The following is a 15438-nucleotide window of genomic DNA, read 5'->3' on the forward strand; positions in this document are numbered from 1 at the left end:
TACTACACTGAGAGGCGCTGGACACAGCACTAGTCCAGAGAACAAGCACAGGATACTACACTGCAAGGCTCTGGGCACAGCACTAGTTCAGAGAACAAGCATATGAGATAGTACACTGAGAGTTACTGCACACAGCACTAGTGTAGAGAACACGCACAGGAGATACTACCCAGTGAGGCACTGGACACAGCACTAGTGCAGATAATAAGTACAGGAGATACTACACTGAGAGGTTGTGGACACAGCACTAGTGCAGAGAACAAGCACAGGAAATACTACACTGAGAGGCACTGGACACAGCACTAGTGCAGAGAACAAGCACAGGAGGCACTACACTGGGGGTGCTGAACAAAGCACTAGTGCAGGGAACAAGCACAGGAGATACTTCACTGAGAGGTGCTGGACACAGCACTAGTGCAGAGAACAAGCACAGGAGATACTACACTGTGAGGCACTGGACACAGCAGTAGTGCAGAGAACAAGCATAGGAGATACTTCACTGAGAGGCAATGGACACAGCACTAGTGCAGAGAACAAGCACAGGAGATACTACACTGTGAGGCACTGGACACAACACTAGTGCAGAGAACAAGCACAGGAGATACTTCACTGAGAGGCAATGGACACAGCACTAGTGCAGAGAACAAGCACAGGAGATACTACACTGAGAGGTGCTGGACACAGCACTGGTGCAGAGAACAAGCACAGGAGATACTTCACTGAGAGGCATTGGACACAGCACTGGTGCAGAGAACAAGCACAGGAGATACTTCACTGTGAGGCACTGGACACAGCACTAGTGCAGAGAACAAGCACAGGAGATACTACACTGAGAGGTGATGGACACAGCACTGGTGCAGAGAACAAACACAGGAGTTACTACACTGCAAGGTACAGACACAGCACTAGTGCAGAGAACAAGCACAGGAGATACTACACTGAGAGGCACTGGACACAGCACTAGTGCAGAGAACAAGCACAGGAGATACTTCACTAAGAGGCACTGGACACAGTTACTTCACTAAGAGGCACTGGACACAGCACTAGTGCAGAGAACAAGCACAGGAGATACTACACTGAGAGGTGCTGGACACAGCACTGGTGCAGAGAACAAGCACAGGAGATACTACACTGCAAGGTACAGACACAGCACTGGTGCAGAGAACAAGCACAGGAGACACTACACTGCAAGGTACTGGACACAGCACTGGTGCAGAGAACAAGCACGGGAGATACTACACTGAGAGGCACTGGACACAGCACTAGTGTAGAGAACAAGCACAGGAGATACTACACTAAGAGGTGCTGGACACAGCACTGGTGCAGAGAACAAGAACAGGAGATACTACACTGCAAGGTAGAGACACAGCACTGGTGTAGAGAACAAGCACAGGAGACACTACACTGCAAGGTACTGGACACAGCACTGGTGCAGAGAACAAGCACAGGAGATACCACAGTGCGAGGCACTGGACACAGCACTAGTGCAGAGAACAAGCACAGGAGATACTACACTGTGAGGTACTGGACACAGCACTGGTGCAGAGAACAAGCACAGGAGATACTACACTGAGAGGCAGTGGACACAGCACTGGTGCAGAGAACAAGCACAGGAGACACTACACTGCGAGATACTGGACACAGCACTGGTGCAGAGAACAAGCACAGGAGATACCACACTGGGAGGCACTGGACACAGCACTGGTGCAGAGAACAAGCACAGGAGATACTACACTGCGAGGCACTGAACACAGCACTGTGCAGAGAACAAGCCCAGGAGATACTACACTGAGAGGCACTGGACACAGCACTAGTGCAGAGAACAAGCACAGGAGATACTACACTGCAAGGTACTGGACAGAGCATTAGTGCAGAGAACAAGCACAGGAGACACTACACTGCAAGGTACAGACACAGCACTGGTGCAGAGAACAAGCACAGGAGACACTACACTGCAAGGTACTGGACACAGCACAGGTGCAGAGAACAAGAACAGGAGATACCACACTGCGAGGCACTGGACACAGCACTAGTGCAGGGAACAAGCACAGGGGATACTACGCTGTGAGGCACTGGACACAGCACAAGTGCAGAGAACAAGCACAGGAGAAACTACACTGAGAGGCACTGGACACAACACTAGTGCAGAGAACAAGCACAGGAGATACTACACTGAGAGGCACTGGACACAGCACTAGTGCAGAGAACAAGCACAGGAGATACTACACTGCAAGGCACTGGACACAGCACTGGTGCAGAGAACAATCACAGGAGATACTACACTGAGAGGCACTGGACACAGCATTAGTGCAGAGAACAAGCACAGGAGATACTACACTGAGAGGCACTGGACACAGCACTAGTGCAGAGCACAAGCACAGGAGATACTACACTGAGAGGCACTGGACACAGCACTAGTGCAGAGAACAAGCACAGGAGATACCACACTGAGAGGCGCTGGACACAGCACTAGTGCAGAGCACAAGCACAGGAGATACTACACTGAGAGGCACTGGACACAGCACTAGTGCAGAGAACAAGCACAGGAGATACCACACTGAGAGGCGCTGGACACAGCACTAGTGCAGAGAACAAGCACAGGAGATACTACACTGCGAGGCACTGGACACAGCACTGGTGCAGAGAACAAGCACAGGAGATACTACACTGAGAGGCACTGGACACAGCATTAGTGCAGAGAACAAGCACAGGAGATACTACACTGCGAGGCACTGGACACAGCACTAGTGCAGAGCACAAGCACAGGAGATACTACACTGAGAGGCACTGGACACAGCACTAGTGCAGAGAACAAGCACAGGAGATACTACACTGTGAGGCACTGGACACAGCACTAGTGCAGAGAACAAGCACAGGAGGTACTACACTGAGAGGCACTGGACACAGCATTAGTGCAGAGAACAAGCACAGGATACACTACACTGCAAGGTACAGATACAGCACTGGTGCAGAGAACAAGCACAGGAGACACTACACTGCAAGGTACTGGACACAGCACTGGTGCAGAGAACAAGCACAGGAGATACTACACTGAGAGGCACTGGACACAGCACTAGTGCAGAGAACAAGCACAGGAGGTACTACACTGTGAGGCACTGGACACAGCATAGTGCAGAGAACAAGCACAGGAGATACTACACTGAGAGGCACTGGACACAGCACTAGTGCAGAGAACAAGCACAGGAGATACTACACTGAGAGGCACTGGACACAGCATTAGTGCAGAGAACAAGCACAGGAGACACTACACTGCAAGGTACAGACACAGCACTGGTGCAGAGAACAAGCACAGGAGAATCTACACTGAGAGGCACTGGACACAACACTAGTGCAGAGAACAAGCACAGGAGATACTACACTGAGAGGCACTGGACACAACACTAGTGCAGAGAACAAGCACAGGAGACACTACACTGCAAGGTACAGACACAGCACTGGTGCAGAGAACAAGCACAGGAGACACTACACTGAGAGGCACTGGACACAACACTAGTGCAGAGAACAAGCACAGGAGATACTACACTGAGAGGCACTGGACACAGCATTAGTGCAGAGAACAAGCACATGAGATACTACACTGCAAGGCACTGGACACAGCACTGGTGCAGAGAACAAGCACAGGCGATACTACACTGAGAGGCACTGGACACAGCATTAGTGCAGAGAACAAGCACAGGAGATACTACACTGCGAGGCACTGGACACAGCACTAGTGCAGAGAACAAGCACAGGAGATACTACACTGCGAGGCACTGGACACAGCACTAGTGCAGAGAACAAGCACAGGAGATACTACACTGCGAGGCACTGGACACAGCACTAGTGCAGAGAACAAGCACAGGAGATACTACACTGTGAGGCGCTGGAACCAGCATCAGTGCAGTGAACAAGCACAGGAGATACTACACTGCGAGGTGCTGGAAGAAGCACCAGTGACGACACGATTCACGAGGGGCCCCTCACTCCAGAGAGCAGGCCCTGGAAGTGGTGTCTTGCTTGGTACACAGTCTCCCACCAGTGGGGCAGCAGTCACACTGCCTTGCAGTGCACAGACTGTGAGTGCTAGAAGCAGGTGGGAGAGGTCCAGTGCTTCCTGTTATCTAAACAGGTCAAGGTGCTGAGACACATATGGTAGTACTGTGGTACCGGCAGAAAACAAGCCTAGAGCGTACTGTGAATCTAGGGTTGCCATAATTCAGGTCAGTATGTTTATATCAAGGCCTGTAAAACTAGAAAAAGTGGCAAAGTCCTTTATTTTCCCTTTGACCAAACAAGTTTAAATGCCAAATACAAAAAGAAATGACTTGAAAACTGTTTTGAGCTGTCTGGACAATTCTTTAATGATTTTATAAGGGAACAAAGTCAGAACTGCCCTGTTTCAAAAGAGGATGAAGGGGGTTTGATATAAAGTGCTCCTGGGCATTCCTTAATCTCAGACCAGCAACAAGGGGCCAGTGTTGTCAGATATGTGACAGAATAGTGCATCGAGGAGCTATGGAGCATTGCTGTGCGGCAGGGAGGCACAGTGCAAGGTATGTAGAGCTACAGACAGGCACGGAGCAAGGTATCTGGAGGCACGGACAGGCACGGTGCAAGGAATCTTGAGCTACAGACAGGCACGGAGCAAGGTATCTGGAGGCACGGACAGGCACAGTGCAAGGTATCTGGAGACACGGACAGGCACAGTGCAAGGTATCTGGTGGCACGGACAGGCATGGTGCAAGGTATCGAGGTACAGACAGGCACAGTGCAAGGTATCGAGACATGGGCAGGTACGGTGCAAGGTATCTGGAGCTACGGACAGGCATGGTGCAAAGTATCTGGTGGCACGGACAGGCACGGTGCAAGGTATCTGGTGGCACGGGCAGGCACAATGCCATATATCGAGGCACTAACAGGCACGGTGCAAGGTATCTGGAGACACGGACAGGCACGTTGCAAGATATTGAGATACGGACAGGCAGGGTGCAAGGTATCTGGTGGCACAGACAGGCATGATCCAAGGTATCTGGTGGCACGGACAGGCACAATGCAGGGTATCTGGAGACATGGACAGGCACGATGCAAGGTATCTAGTGGCACAGACAGGTGCGATGCAAGGTATCTGGTGGCACAGACAGGCACGGTGCAGGGTATCTGGTGGCACGGACAGGCACAAAGCAAGGTATCTGGTGGCACGGACAGGCACAATGCAAGGTATCTGGTGGCACGGACAGGCATAGTGCAAGGTATTGAGGTACGGACAGGCACAGTGCAAGGTATCGAGACACAGACAGGCACGGTGCAAGGTATCTGAAGACATGGATAGGCACAGTGCTACGTATCTGGAGGCACAGACAGGCATGGTGCAGGGTATCTGGTGGCACGGAGAGGCACGTGCAAGGTATCTGGTGGCATGGACAGGCACAATGCAGGGTATCTGGTGGCACGGATAGGCACGGCAAGGTATCTGGAGGCAAGGACAGGCACGGTGCAAGGTATCTGGAGCTACTGACAGGCACGGTGCAAGGTATCTGGTGGCACGGACAGGCACGGTGCAAGGTATCTGGTGGCACAGACAGGCACGGAGCACGGTATCTGGTGGCACGGAGAAGCACGGTGCAAGGTATCTGGTGGCATGGACAGGCACAGCAAGGTATCTGGAGCTACAGACAGGCACGGTGCAAGGTATCTGGTGGCATGGACAGGCACAATGCAGGGTATATGGATGCACGGACAGGCACAGCAAGGTATCTGGAGCTACAGACATGCACGGTGCAAGGTATCTGGAGCCACGGACAGGCACGGTGCAAGGTATCTGGTGGCATGGACAGGCACAGCAAGGTATCTGGAGCTACAGACATGCACGGTGCAAGGTATCTGGAGCCACGGACAGGCACAGAGCACGGTATCTGGTGGCACGGAGAAGCACGGTGCAAGGTATCTGGTGGCATGGACAGGCACGGTGCAAGGTATCTGGTGGCACGGACAGGCACGGTGCAAGGTATGTGGTGGCATGGACAGGCATGGTGCAGGGTATCTGGTGGCACGGACAGGCATGGTGCAAGGTATCTGGAGCCACGGACAGGCACGGAGCAAGGTATCTGGAGCCACGGACAGGCACAGAGCACGGTATCTGGTGGCACGGAGAAGCACGGTGCAAGGTATGTGGTGGCATGGACAGGCATGGTGCAGGGTATCTGGAGCCACGGACAGGCACGGAGCAAGGTATCTGGTGACACGGAGAGGCATGGTGCAAGGTATCTGGTGACACGGACAGGCACTGTGCAAGGTATCTGGTGGCACGGACAGGCACGGTGCAAGGTATCTGGTGACACGGACAGGCACGGTGCAAGGTATGTGGTGGCATGGACAGGCATGGTGCAGGGTATCTGGTGGCACGGACAGGCATGGTGCAAGGTATCTGGAGCCACGGACAGGCACGGAGCAAGGTATCTGGTGACACGGAGAGGCACGGTGCAAGGTATCTGGTGACACGGACAGGCACTGTGCAAGGTATCTGGTGGCACGGACAGGCACGGTGCAAGGTATCTGGTGGCATGTACAGGCACATTGCAGGGTATCTGGTGACACGGACAGGCACTGTGCAAGGTATCTGGTGGCACGGAGAGGCACTTTGCAGGGTATCTGGTGACACGGACAGGCACTGTGCAAGGTATCTGGTGGCACGGACAGGCACGGTGCAAGGTATGCAGGGCCCAGCAGTGCAGAGATGCGTACATGTCAAGGCGAGGTCATGCCTTTTCCCCACTCCATGGGCACATCAAGGCTCTGTGTGAAGACACCATACATCAGGCACATCACAAACATGTGCGGTCTCTGGTGCTCTCCAGAAGGATGCATTCCTCTGATATTGCTATAAGGTATTTTTTTTCTGTCTACTCTTGCAATAACGGAGCGCCTGGCTTTGTATTTTTCATTTCCTGACACTCTGGCTATTGACGCACACGGGGCCTGATGGGCAGGTATCTGCTCTTGGCCGTGATTAGCCAGGTTACCATGGCAACCGGAAGCCATCAAAAGAAGCCCTTGCACATCCCTGACAAAGCCTTCATCCCAGCGCTCTGGCGTCAGGCCGCTTGGTAATAATTACTGTGTGCACCCAGCCCCAGCGCCACCCATGGAGCCTTCAAGGCAGTGCGGTACTGTGCATTGGCACTGAGCTGCTGGGTTCAACCCGCTTCGTTCTTCGATGCCACTCTCATCTTCTTGTCGTTCCCTCCATGCCCATCCCCTCGCTCTTCAATGCCACTCTCACCTTGGCACCATGCACTCCATGCCCACCTCCTTCATTCTTCGATGCCACTCACATCTCGGCACCATGTACTTTGTGCCCACCTCCTTCATTCTTCGATGCCACTCTTCTCTTGGCACCATGCACTCCATGCCCACCACCTTTACTCTTCAGTGCCACCTTCATCTTGGCACTATGCACTCCGTGCCCATCTCCTTTCTCCATCGATGCCACTCTCACCTTGGCACCATGCACTCCATGCCCACCTCCTTCATTCTTTGATGACACTCACATCTTGGCACCATGCACACGTCCTTCGTTCTTTGATGCTACTCTCATCTTGGCACCATGCACTCCATGCCCATCTCCTTCGTGCCATGCACTCAATGCACATCTCCTTCGTTCTTCAATGCCACTCTTCTCTTGGCACCATGCACTCCATGCCCACCTCCTTTGTTCTTCGATGACACTCTCCTCTTGGCACCATGCACTTCATGCCCACCTCCTTCGTTCTTTTATACCACTCTCAGTGCCTCTACCCAAGATACAGGAAATCCCCTCAAGCCCCAGGAGACAAAGGACTAAGGGGCTTATTTACAAGTCCCCGTGCCCACCGGAGCATCAATCTTCTGATGCTCCTGTGGCACACACTGCAGATCCACATCTACAAGGCCACCTAGAGCCTCCCTGCGTGGCTGTTCATGGCCTTGTAGATATAGAGTGAGGCAACGCATCGTCACTGCGTTGCCTCCCCCTGCGATAGAGAGGGGTGCCATGGGTGTTACCGTGGGTGTTCCCACGTAGCACCCATGGCATTTGAAACATTCTCAGATTTACAAAATTTCGTAAACCTGGGAATGTGTGAAAACCGTACGCCTCCCCAGGGGAGGAGTAAGGGAGGTGCGACAAGGAGAAATATCTTTATTTCTCCTCGTTTTTTTCCTCTTTCTATGTGTGCTGCATTCTGCATCACACATAGAAGCAGGAAAGCACCTGCATTGATTGTTTTTGTGCGTGAAGGTGCCCCTTCCTGTACAAAACCAATCATCTCTACAATGCAGGCACCCTTGCACCATGGTGTAAGCATGCCTGCGTTGGTGCATGCCTGCGTTGGTGCATGCAGCCCATTATGCTGCAGTACAGGGGGCAAGGACAGGAATGCACCGTATCTTATAGATATCGGAAGCCTTCCGGCGCTGCCCTGCGCCAAAACCTTGTAAATGAGGCCCTAATAATGTCAAGTTGCAGCTGAGACTTCACCCCTAGGCTAGAGAAAGAAATGAATAAGTTCAGAACTTGCAGAGTTAGTCTTTCTTTTATGGATTGCTCCTTATTAGTATACACAGTTTCACTCCACATTGCCGCATTTCTGTTGATCATGGACCCTCCTCCCACTGCCCTTCAATAGTACAAGTTGTGTCTCCACACCCGCACTTCCCACAGCACAGCCGGGAATCACAATGCGGGGACTGATCTTACATGGGCCTGTGTCTCGCCCGCTAGGAATAGTTGCATTCTGCGTGGAGCGTTAGGGAACAGTGTGAAGAACCACAAAAACCCATAACATGCCCTTTCCCGCACAAAAACAATCCTGGTGCAAGAGTGCCCATGTTGGCACTAGGCAGCCAGTCGTGCGCCAGTGCAGGGGTAAAGGACAGGAATGCACTGTACTTCATGAATACAGTGCATTTCTGCCATTTCACATTGGCGTAGGGCAGCACAGCAAGAAGACTTGTGGCACTGCTCTACGCCAATTGCCCATAAATATGGGCCTTAGTATATTGTTTTCCTGCCTTCCACTGGCTTAGCCCTTGTGTCATGGCTTGGCTTTGTCACTTATTCTTGCAGTAGTGTACAATGTCGTTACTGCCTTGCTCCCGCCCCTGTGCATCAGCAGGCAATGGAGTCCTGCATTCGGACCAGGTGCCTAGGTCCCCAGCTGGCCACCAGCGCATGAGTCAGAGCACCATATGCCACAAATTGGGCCGGCCCTAGGTCATAAGCTTCCCTCAGTTGCTCTAATGACTGCATCTCACCTTGTTCATACAGATCCCCTGTGGTCCTGAAGCCAGCAGTGACCGATGGGAGTGTGCCAAACGTGCCGGCGATAGCCTTGATGCTCGGAGGCTCCCACAGTGGGAGCAACTCGGTGTAAGGGAGTGGGCCCCTCAAGCTCACAGGAATTTAGTCAAGCTGCCCTTCACCACCTCATATATTCAGAGCAACCATGCCCCGGGTGACTTGGTAGAAAAGAGTCCCACTGTAACTACCCCACAGCATACTACTATTCATAATTGGCCTCCCCTTGTCATCCCTCTTGAATGAAACATTGAGTGTTATGGAGAGCCACCCTCTTCTGTTTTCCCCCCCAAATTAAGTTGGAGAGAAACTGTGAGAAAAGGCCTCTTTTTGACATGGTTAACCCTCAACTTTTTGCCTGGTATGTGATGTAGCCTAGATGTTTTTAGTGCCCAGGGACCCTGCTAACCAGGTTTCCTGGGTCAGATCTCTTTCCCAAAACTGTTGTGATGCATTGGCACAATTGGAGACACCTTTAACTGTCCCCATAAGTCCCTAGTAAATGGTACTTAGATACCCGGGGCTGATTATGCCACCCTCTAGGACCATGCATTAAGGTTCACCCACCACTGCCATGGCAGGCTGAGTGTCCTGATGCAAACCTAAAATGCGAACTCGACATGGCATACTGCACGTGTGCCCTGTCCACTATACACTGCATGCACTATGGGTAAGACACCCCTCTGGCACGCCTTCCAGCCCTAAGGGAGGATGCACCATTCTGCATGTGAGGGCATAGCTGCTTGAGCAGTATGCCCCCACTATCTTCTTGCCAAACCTGGGACATAGTGAGTGAACAGAGCTGCCATTTTAATACATTCACTGGACACTGGTCAACACGAGTTTCACAAATACATGATGTCTACTCTGAACCCTGGGTTGTTTAGTATCAGACAACTCAGAATGATAAATCCAAACTGGTACCAGTATTGGATTTATTACTAAATATTCCCAGGGGTCACCTTAGAGGTGCCCCCTGCAAAAGCTAACTACCCTGGCAAGGCTGCTGACTGGTCCTGACCTGCTTGCCACCGACAGACACAAATCTGCCTCCCTGGGGTGAGGGCATCTGCCCTCTGGGATGTAGAACAAAGCCCTTCCTGGATGGAGGTTCTAACACCCCCTCCCTCAGGAATGTGCACTGCCCTGTTGGCAAACTTCAAAGGGCTTAGCGCCTTCGATACTCGACTTCCAGGCCTGCTGCTAGCAGCAGATGGCTGCCCCCGTAGCAAATCCCCACTTTTGGTGGGATCAATGGCTGGAAACTCAAACAAAGGACAGGAGGAGGGGGCCTACCTGGCATGCACCACCCCTAAGGGTTTGCATACGAAGTGGACTCTCCATTTCATTTTTCTCCATCTTGGATGGAAGGAAAATAGCCAACCAGGTATAGGGAAGTGACCCCTGCCCACAGGAAGTGGTCACTAAGTGGGTGTGGCCAGCCTAATGTAGATGGCCCATTGGTCACTACCAGGTTCCCTCTAAAACACCCACTAATTAGAGTATTAAGTGGGCACCCCTAAACCAATAAATCAAACTCAATGGACAGAAAAAGACCAGCACAAAGAAGATCTAAAGGCAGGAGAACTGTTGATGTGCTGCACAAATAAAAGGCGCCAAACCCTGCTTGCTGCACCCAGAACCCAACAATCACCGCTAAGGAGCTGCTGGGCAACTTGAAAAACTCTAAAGAACCCCAGAGGACCTCCAGGCTTTGCAAATTGCCAGAGAACTCCCTCCAGAGTGGAGGTACCACTCTAAAACAACAAGGAACCAACAAGCCAGTGAAGTCCACTTCACTGACTGGACGCTAACTCCAGAACCGGATGCCGAAGCTGGACGAAACTTCACACCAAAGACCGCAAGGGCAAACACTGACAGTGTGCTAAGGTTGGTGGCACTGTGCCCACCCCAGCGGCTGAACCCCACCAATATCCTGGGTATTGGTCACCTAGCTTCGGACATCCCGAAAAACAGCCCACCCGGGACTGTAAAAGGACCAGGAGGAAGCCCCAGTCAAGGGACTTCAAAATCAACCTGGACCTCCTGCCAGCGTGCTCCTGTCATCCTTCAAGCAACCCTTGAACTGTCTTACCTCCTGCTTCTGAGGGCATCCTTGCGCACAGCTCTTGGTTCACGATTCGCTCCGCACCCGGCTGTCCTCTACCCTGCACTGAAGAACCAGCTTTGCTCTAAGGGTCCCTCACCCCTTGCAACCTCAACACTCCAAAGGGACCCCCAGGATTGACCTTTAAACTTACCTGTGCCGTGCTTATCCAAGTGGTCCCCAGCAGTGGCAATGCACCAGCTCCAGAGACCTTTTTCTGTTGCTCCTGCCGGAAATGGGAGCTGCCCAAACTTGGTAAACCTACTGTATGATTTTACATGAATTTTTAAAGGATATCCTCCATTGATTCCTATGGTGCGTAATTAAGCACAAAAAGTCTGTAACCAATTCTGATGATCTTGCTCTTGAAATTTATATACAAATCTGAAGTATTTTTATAAATTGTTCTTGAGTTATTCCTTTGAGTGTGTGAGTTGCAAGATTGATGCTGTGAGTACAGCAAATGCTCTGCACTTCTCCAAGATTGGGCAACTTCTCGACCAAGCTACCTTAAAATTTAGAGCATTAGGGAGTCTAGTTTTCACCCCTGTAAATCAATGTGTGGCTGCCTGAACCCCCTGCACAGCGTGCCTCGCTCTGCACACTACATAGAGGGCCAGCCTGCCACAGCATCATTTTCAAATCAGTAAAGAACGCGCGTGGCAGCAGTGCTGGAATCACAAAGAACATGGACAGTAACTGCGGCAACACAAACATTTTGGCAACGGCTATGCGGCCACCAGAGAAGAAGGTAAGGTGCTCCAAAAGGCTAGGGACTGTCCAGAGTTTGTTAAAACTCTACCCAAGTTGTGTTTCACCAGGTCGTTGTTACCATGGATCACTTGAACCTTGAGATATTCAAAGGTATCGGGTGCCCACAACACTTTTGTTTCGGGAGTCACAGCTTCATCACACAATGTCTACCTCCGGAGTGGACAGAGACAGGACTTTCCTGATTCACCTTGAGACCTGAATGTTTCCCAAGGTAATCTAAGGTTGCCACTAACACTGGCAGGGAGTCCCCAGAATTTCACAGAAACACCAGTGCATCTACCGCACGTAAGGACACTAGATGATAACCACGCTGGGGAATTCTCCATTCCTGCGCCCTTTGCCATTGCACCCAGGCCAGGGGTTCCGTGGCCAGGGCAAGAAAGATCGGACACAAGGGGCACCACTGTCGAGTGTGTCTCACTGTTGCCGATTCCATGGAGATGGTCTTACCCATGCGCACCCTGGCCAGTGGGCTTGTGTATAGGAGTTTCATCCAGTGCTGGGACACCGAGCCAGTGCCCATGTGCTCTAGTACTAGTTCCAAGTAGGGCCAACCAAGTATGTCAAAAGCCTAATCAACATCCAGGGACACCGCCACTTCATGCTCGTCCCTCATCCCAACCACGTCTAACACCGCGAGCAGTCTGCAGACATTTAAAAACGTACCTGGCTTCAGAATAAACCCCTTTTGATCAGTCAGGACATGCATAGTTAGATAGAATCCTGAGTCGTGTTCACCAAAACACAACTCAGGATTTTGTAATCCTACTTCAGGAGGGACAGGGGGTGGTATGAGCGGACATCCAGCAGATCTCCGCCTTTCTTTGGGAAAACCTCTATCAGGGCTTCTCTCATTGATCTGAGTACTTCGCCCACTGTCAAATGCCACTTTGTGCACATTGAGCACATTGTCAGCCAGTGGGGTTCTGCACATGGGATAAAACGCCTCAGGAAGCCCATCGAGTCCCGGAGCCTTATTGCGCACCATCAGCAGTAGGGCCTTACACCCCTCATCTGGTAGAGGATCCAGGACAGGGCTGGGGGTTGCCAACACATAGTGGCACTGTTACTCCGGGGGTGGGCTATCCTGCAGAGCGTACAGCTCACAGTATAATGTCTCGGAATGCGTCACAAATTGCTCCTTGCGAGCATACCAGCATGAAATCCCTATTTCTTATCTCTACTATCAGGGGCCTTGAAGTCTCCACTCGCAACAAGCAGGCCAGTGTCCTGCCTGCTCTGTCCCCCTCTTCACGCCGAGTGCCAAAAAGGTCTTATAAGACAAACAGCTTCGCCGACTATGCACATCTGCCTGACACTTGCGCAAACAGATGAACTCAACCCCATGGTCCAGAGCAGTCACCACTTGCTGCTCCGTTCAACTAACAGCTGCGTCCAGATCCACTAATGACTCCCTTAATAGCCGCTGGATGCCCCACGTGTTTTTAATGCAATGGACTACGATGACCACTTTAAAGTTGTCCCACTCCGTAGTCGTGTCTGTGGTGGTCCCCTCGTCCGCCAAATATTGTGCATGTGTATTTGCTGTCAGTAGGGAGCGTTCTCCAGCTTCTCCGCCCTACGTTGCCACGTGAGAGCTTGTTTCCCTCACTCCCCCAAACCAGCCCCAGCTTAAATGGGTTTTGGTCTGACATGATGAACCCATGTAGAGCGGAGCCAGTAGTCCAACTTAGGGTTGTATTTATACTTGTTTTGTGCCAAATTTGCATTCGGTGTAAAACTAACTCCATGTTTATACTTTGGCGCTAGACCTGTCGAGTGCAAAAGTTATGGAGTTAAAGTAATTTTTGGGACGTGGAAACCTTCTTTGCGTTAATGAGATGCAAAGTAGGCGTTCCCGCGCAAAAAATGACTCTATGGCCTTAGCGTTAGTAATGCCCAAGTGGTGAAGCCTTGCCTGGTTGGTAATGCCCAGGTCGTGACAGCCTTGCCTGGTTGGTGATAGCTGGGTGGCAAGAATCCTGCCTGGTTGGTAATACCCAAGTGGTGGGAGCCTTTTCCTGTTGGTATTGCCCAAGTGGTGAGAGCCTTGCCTAGTTGGTAATCCCCAAATAGTGAGAGCCTTGTCTGGTTGGTATACCCAAATGGTGAGAGCCTTGCCTGGTTGCTGCTGCCCAGGTGGTGAGAGCCTTACCTGGTTTGTAATGCCCAGATGGTGAGTATCTTCTCTGGTTGGTAATGCCCAGGTGGTGAGTATCTTCTCTGGTTGGTAATGCCCAAGTGGTGAGCATCTTCTCTGGTTGGTAATGCCCAGGTGGTGAGTATCTTCTCTGGTTGGTAATGCCCAGGTGGTGAGTTTCTTCTCTGGTTGGTAATGCCCAGGTGGTGAGCATCTTCTCTGGTTGGTAATGCCCAGGTGGTGAGTTTCTTCTCTGGTTGGTAATGCCCAGGTGGTGAGCTTCTTCTCTGGTTGGTAACGCCTAAAGGGTGAGAATCTTTCCTGGTCGCTAGTGACTGTCCATCATGGTTGCTTTATATCTGTGTTATTTCTGAGTGTGGATGCTGCTCTCTGCTTTTTGCTGCATGCTTCATGTGATGCTATGGAGTATAGTGGTCACTCAGACTGCGGACCGGAAGTGGCGCCTGTGCTGTTGGTTGTGAGCTGCCCTCACCTGTGTCCTTCTCTCTTTCCATAGAGGAACGTGGCTAAGGACGTGCAGCGAGTGTCCCACTTCGGGGACACCTTCCGGTTCGTCCTGCTGACCTTCATCGCCTTGGCCTGCATCGCCGGCCTGGTCATCGCGGCCTCAGTCATCTACTGCTTGCGCCAGCATGCCAAGCAGAGGGAGAAGGAGCGCCTGGCGGGCATTGGACCAGATGGGGCCCCTGACTCCTCCATGGAGTACCAGGTATGGTACAGTGTGACCAGGGGGCATAGCCAATCACAGGGCTCTGAGGGCAATGGAGGGGTCACAGGAGGGGATGATTGAAGCACAGACTGAGGGCTCTGTCCTGACTCCTCCATGGAGTACCAGGTATGGTAAAGTGTGACCAGGGGGCAGAGTCACCCAGAGGCTTGTGAGGGCAGTGGAGGGGTCACAGGAAGGGATGACTGAAGCACAGACTGAGGGTCCTGTCTTCTACATGGAGTACCAGGTATGGTACAGTGTAACCAGGGGGCAGAGCCAATCAGAGGGCTCCAATGGCAGTGGAGGGGGTCACAGGAGGGGATGACTGAAGCACAGACTGATGGCTCTGTCTT

The 15438-nt window shown here is 51.9% G+C and overlaps 1 protein-coding gene across 2 annotated transcripts in view; it reads left to right on the plus strand.

Moving 5' to 3' along the window:
• The window catches only part of PTPRN (protein tyrosine phosphatase receptor type N), a 328193-nt gene that overhangs the window by 202161 nt on the left and 110594 nt on the right, over window positions 1-15438 (plus strand). For both annotated transcript variants that reach the window (XM_069227162.1, XM_069227164.1), the window contains exon 13: window positions 14873-15085. In XM_069227162.1, the coding sequence (XP_069083263.1) occupies window positions 14873-15085 (213 nt within the window). The remainder of the gene's footprint in view (window positions 1-14872; window positions 15086-15438) is intronic.

This window comes from Pleurodeles waltl, chromosome 3_2 (genome assembly GCF_031143425.1).
Source record: "Pleurodeles waltl isolate 20211129_DDA chromosome 3_2, aPleWal1.hap1.20221129, whole genome shotgun sequence".
Taxonomy (NCBI): Eukaryota; Metazoa; Chordata; class Amphibia; order Caudata; family Salamandridae; genus Pleurodeles; species Pleurodeles waltl.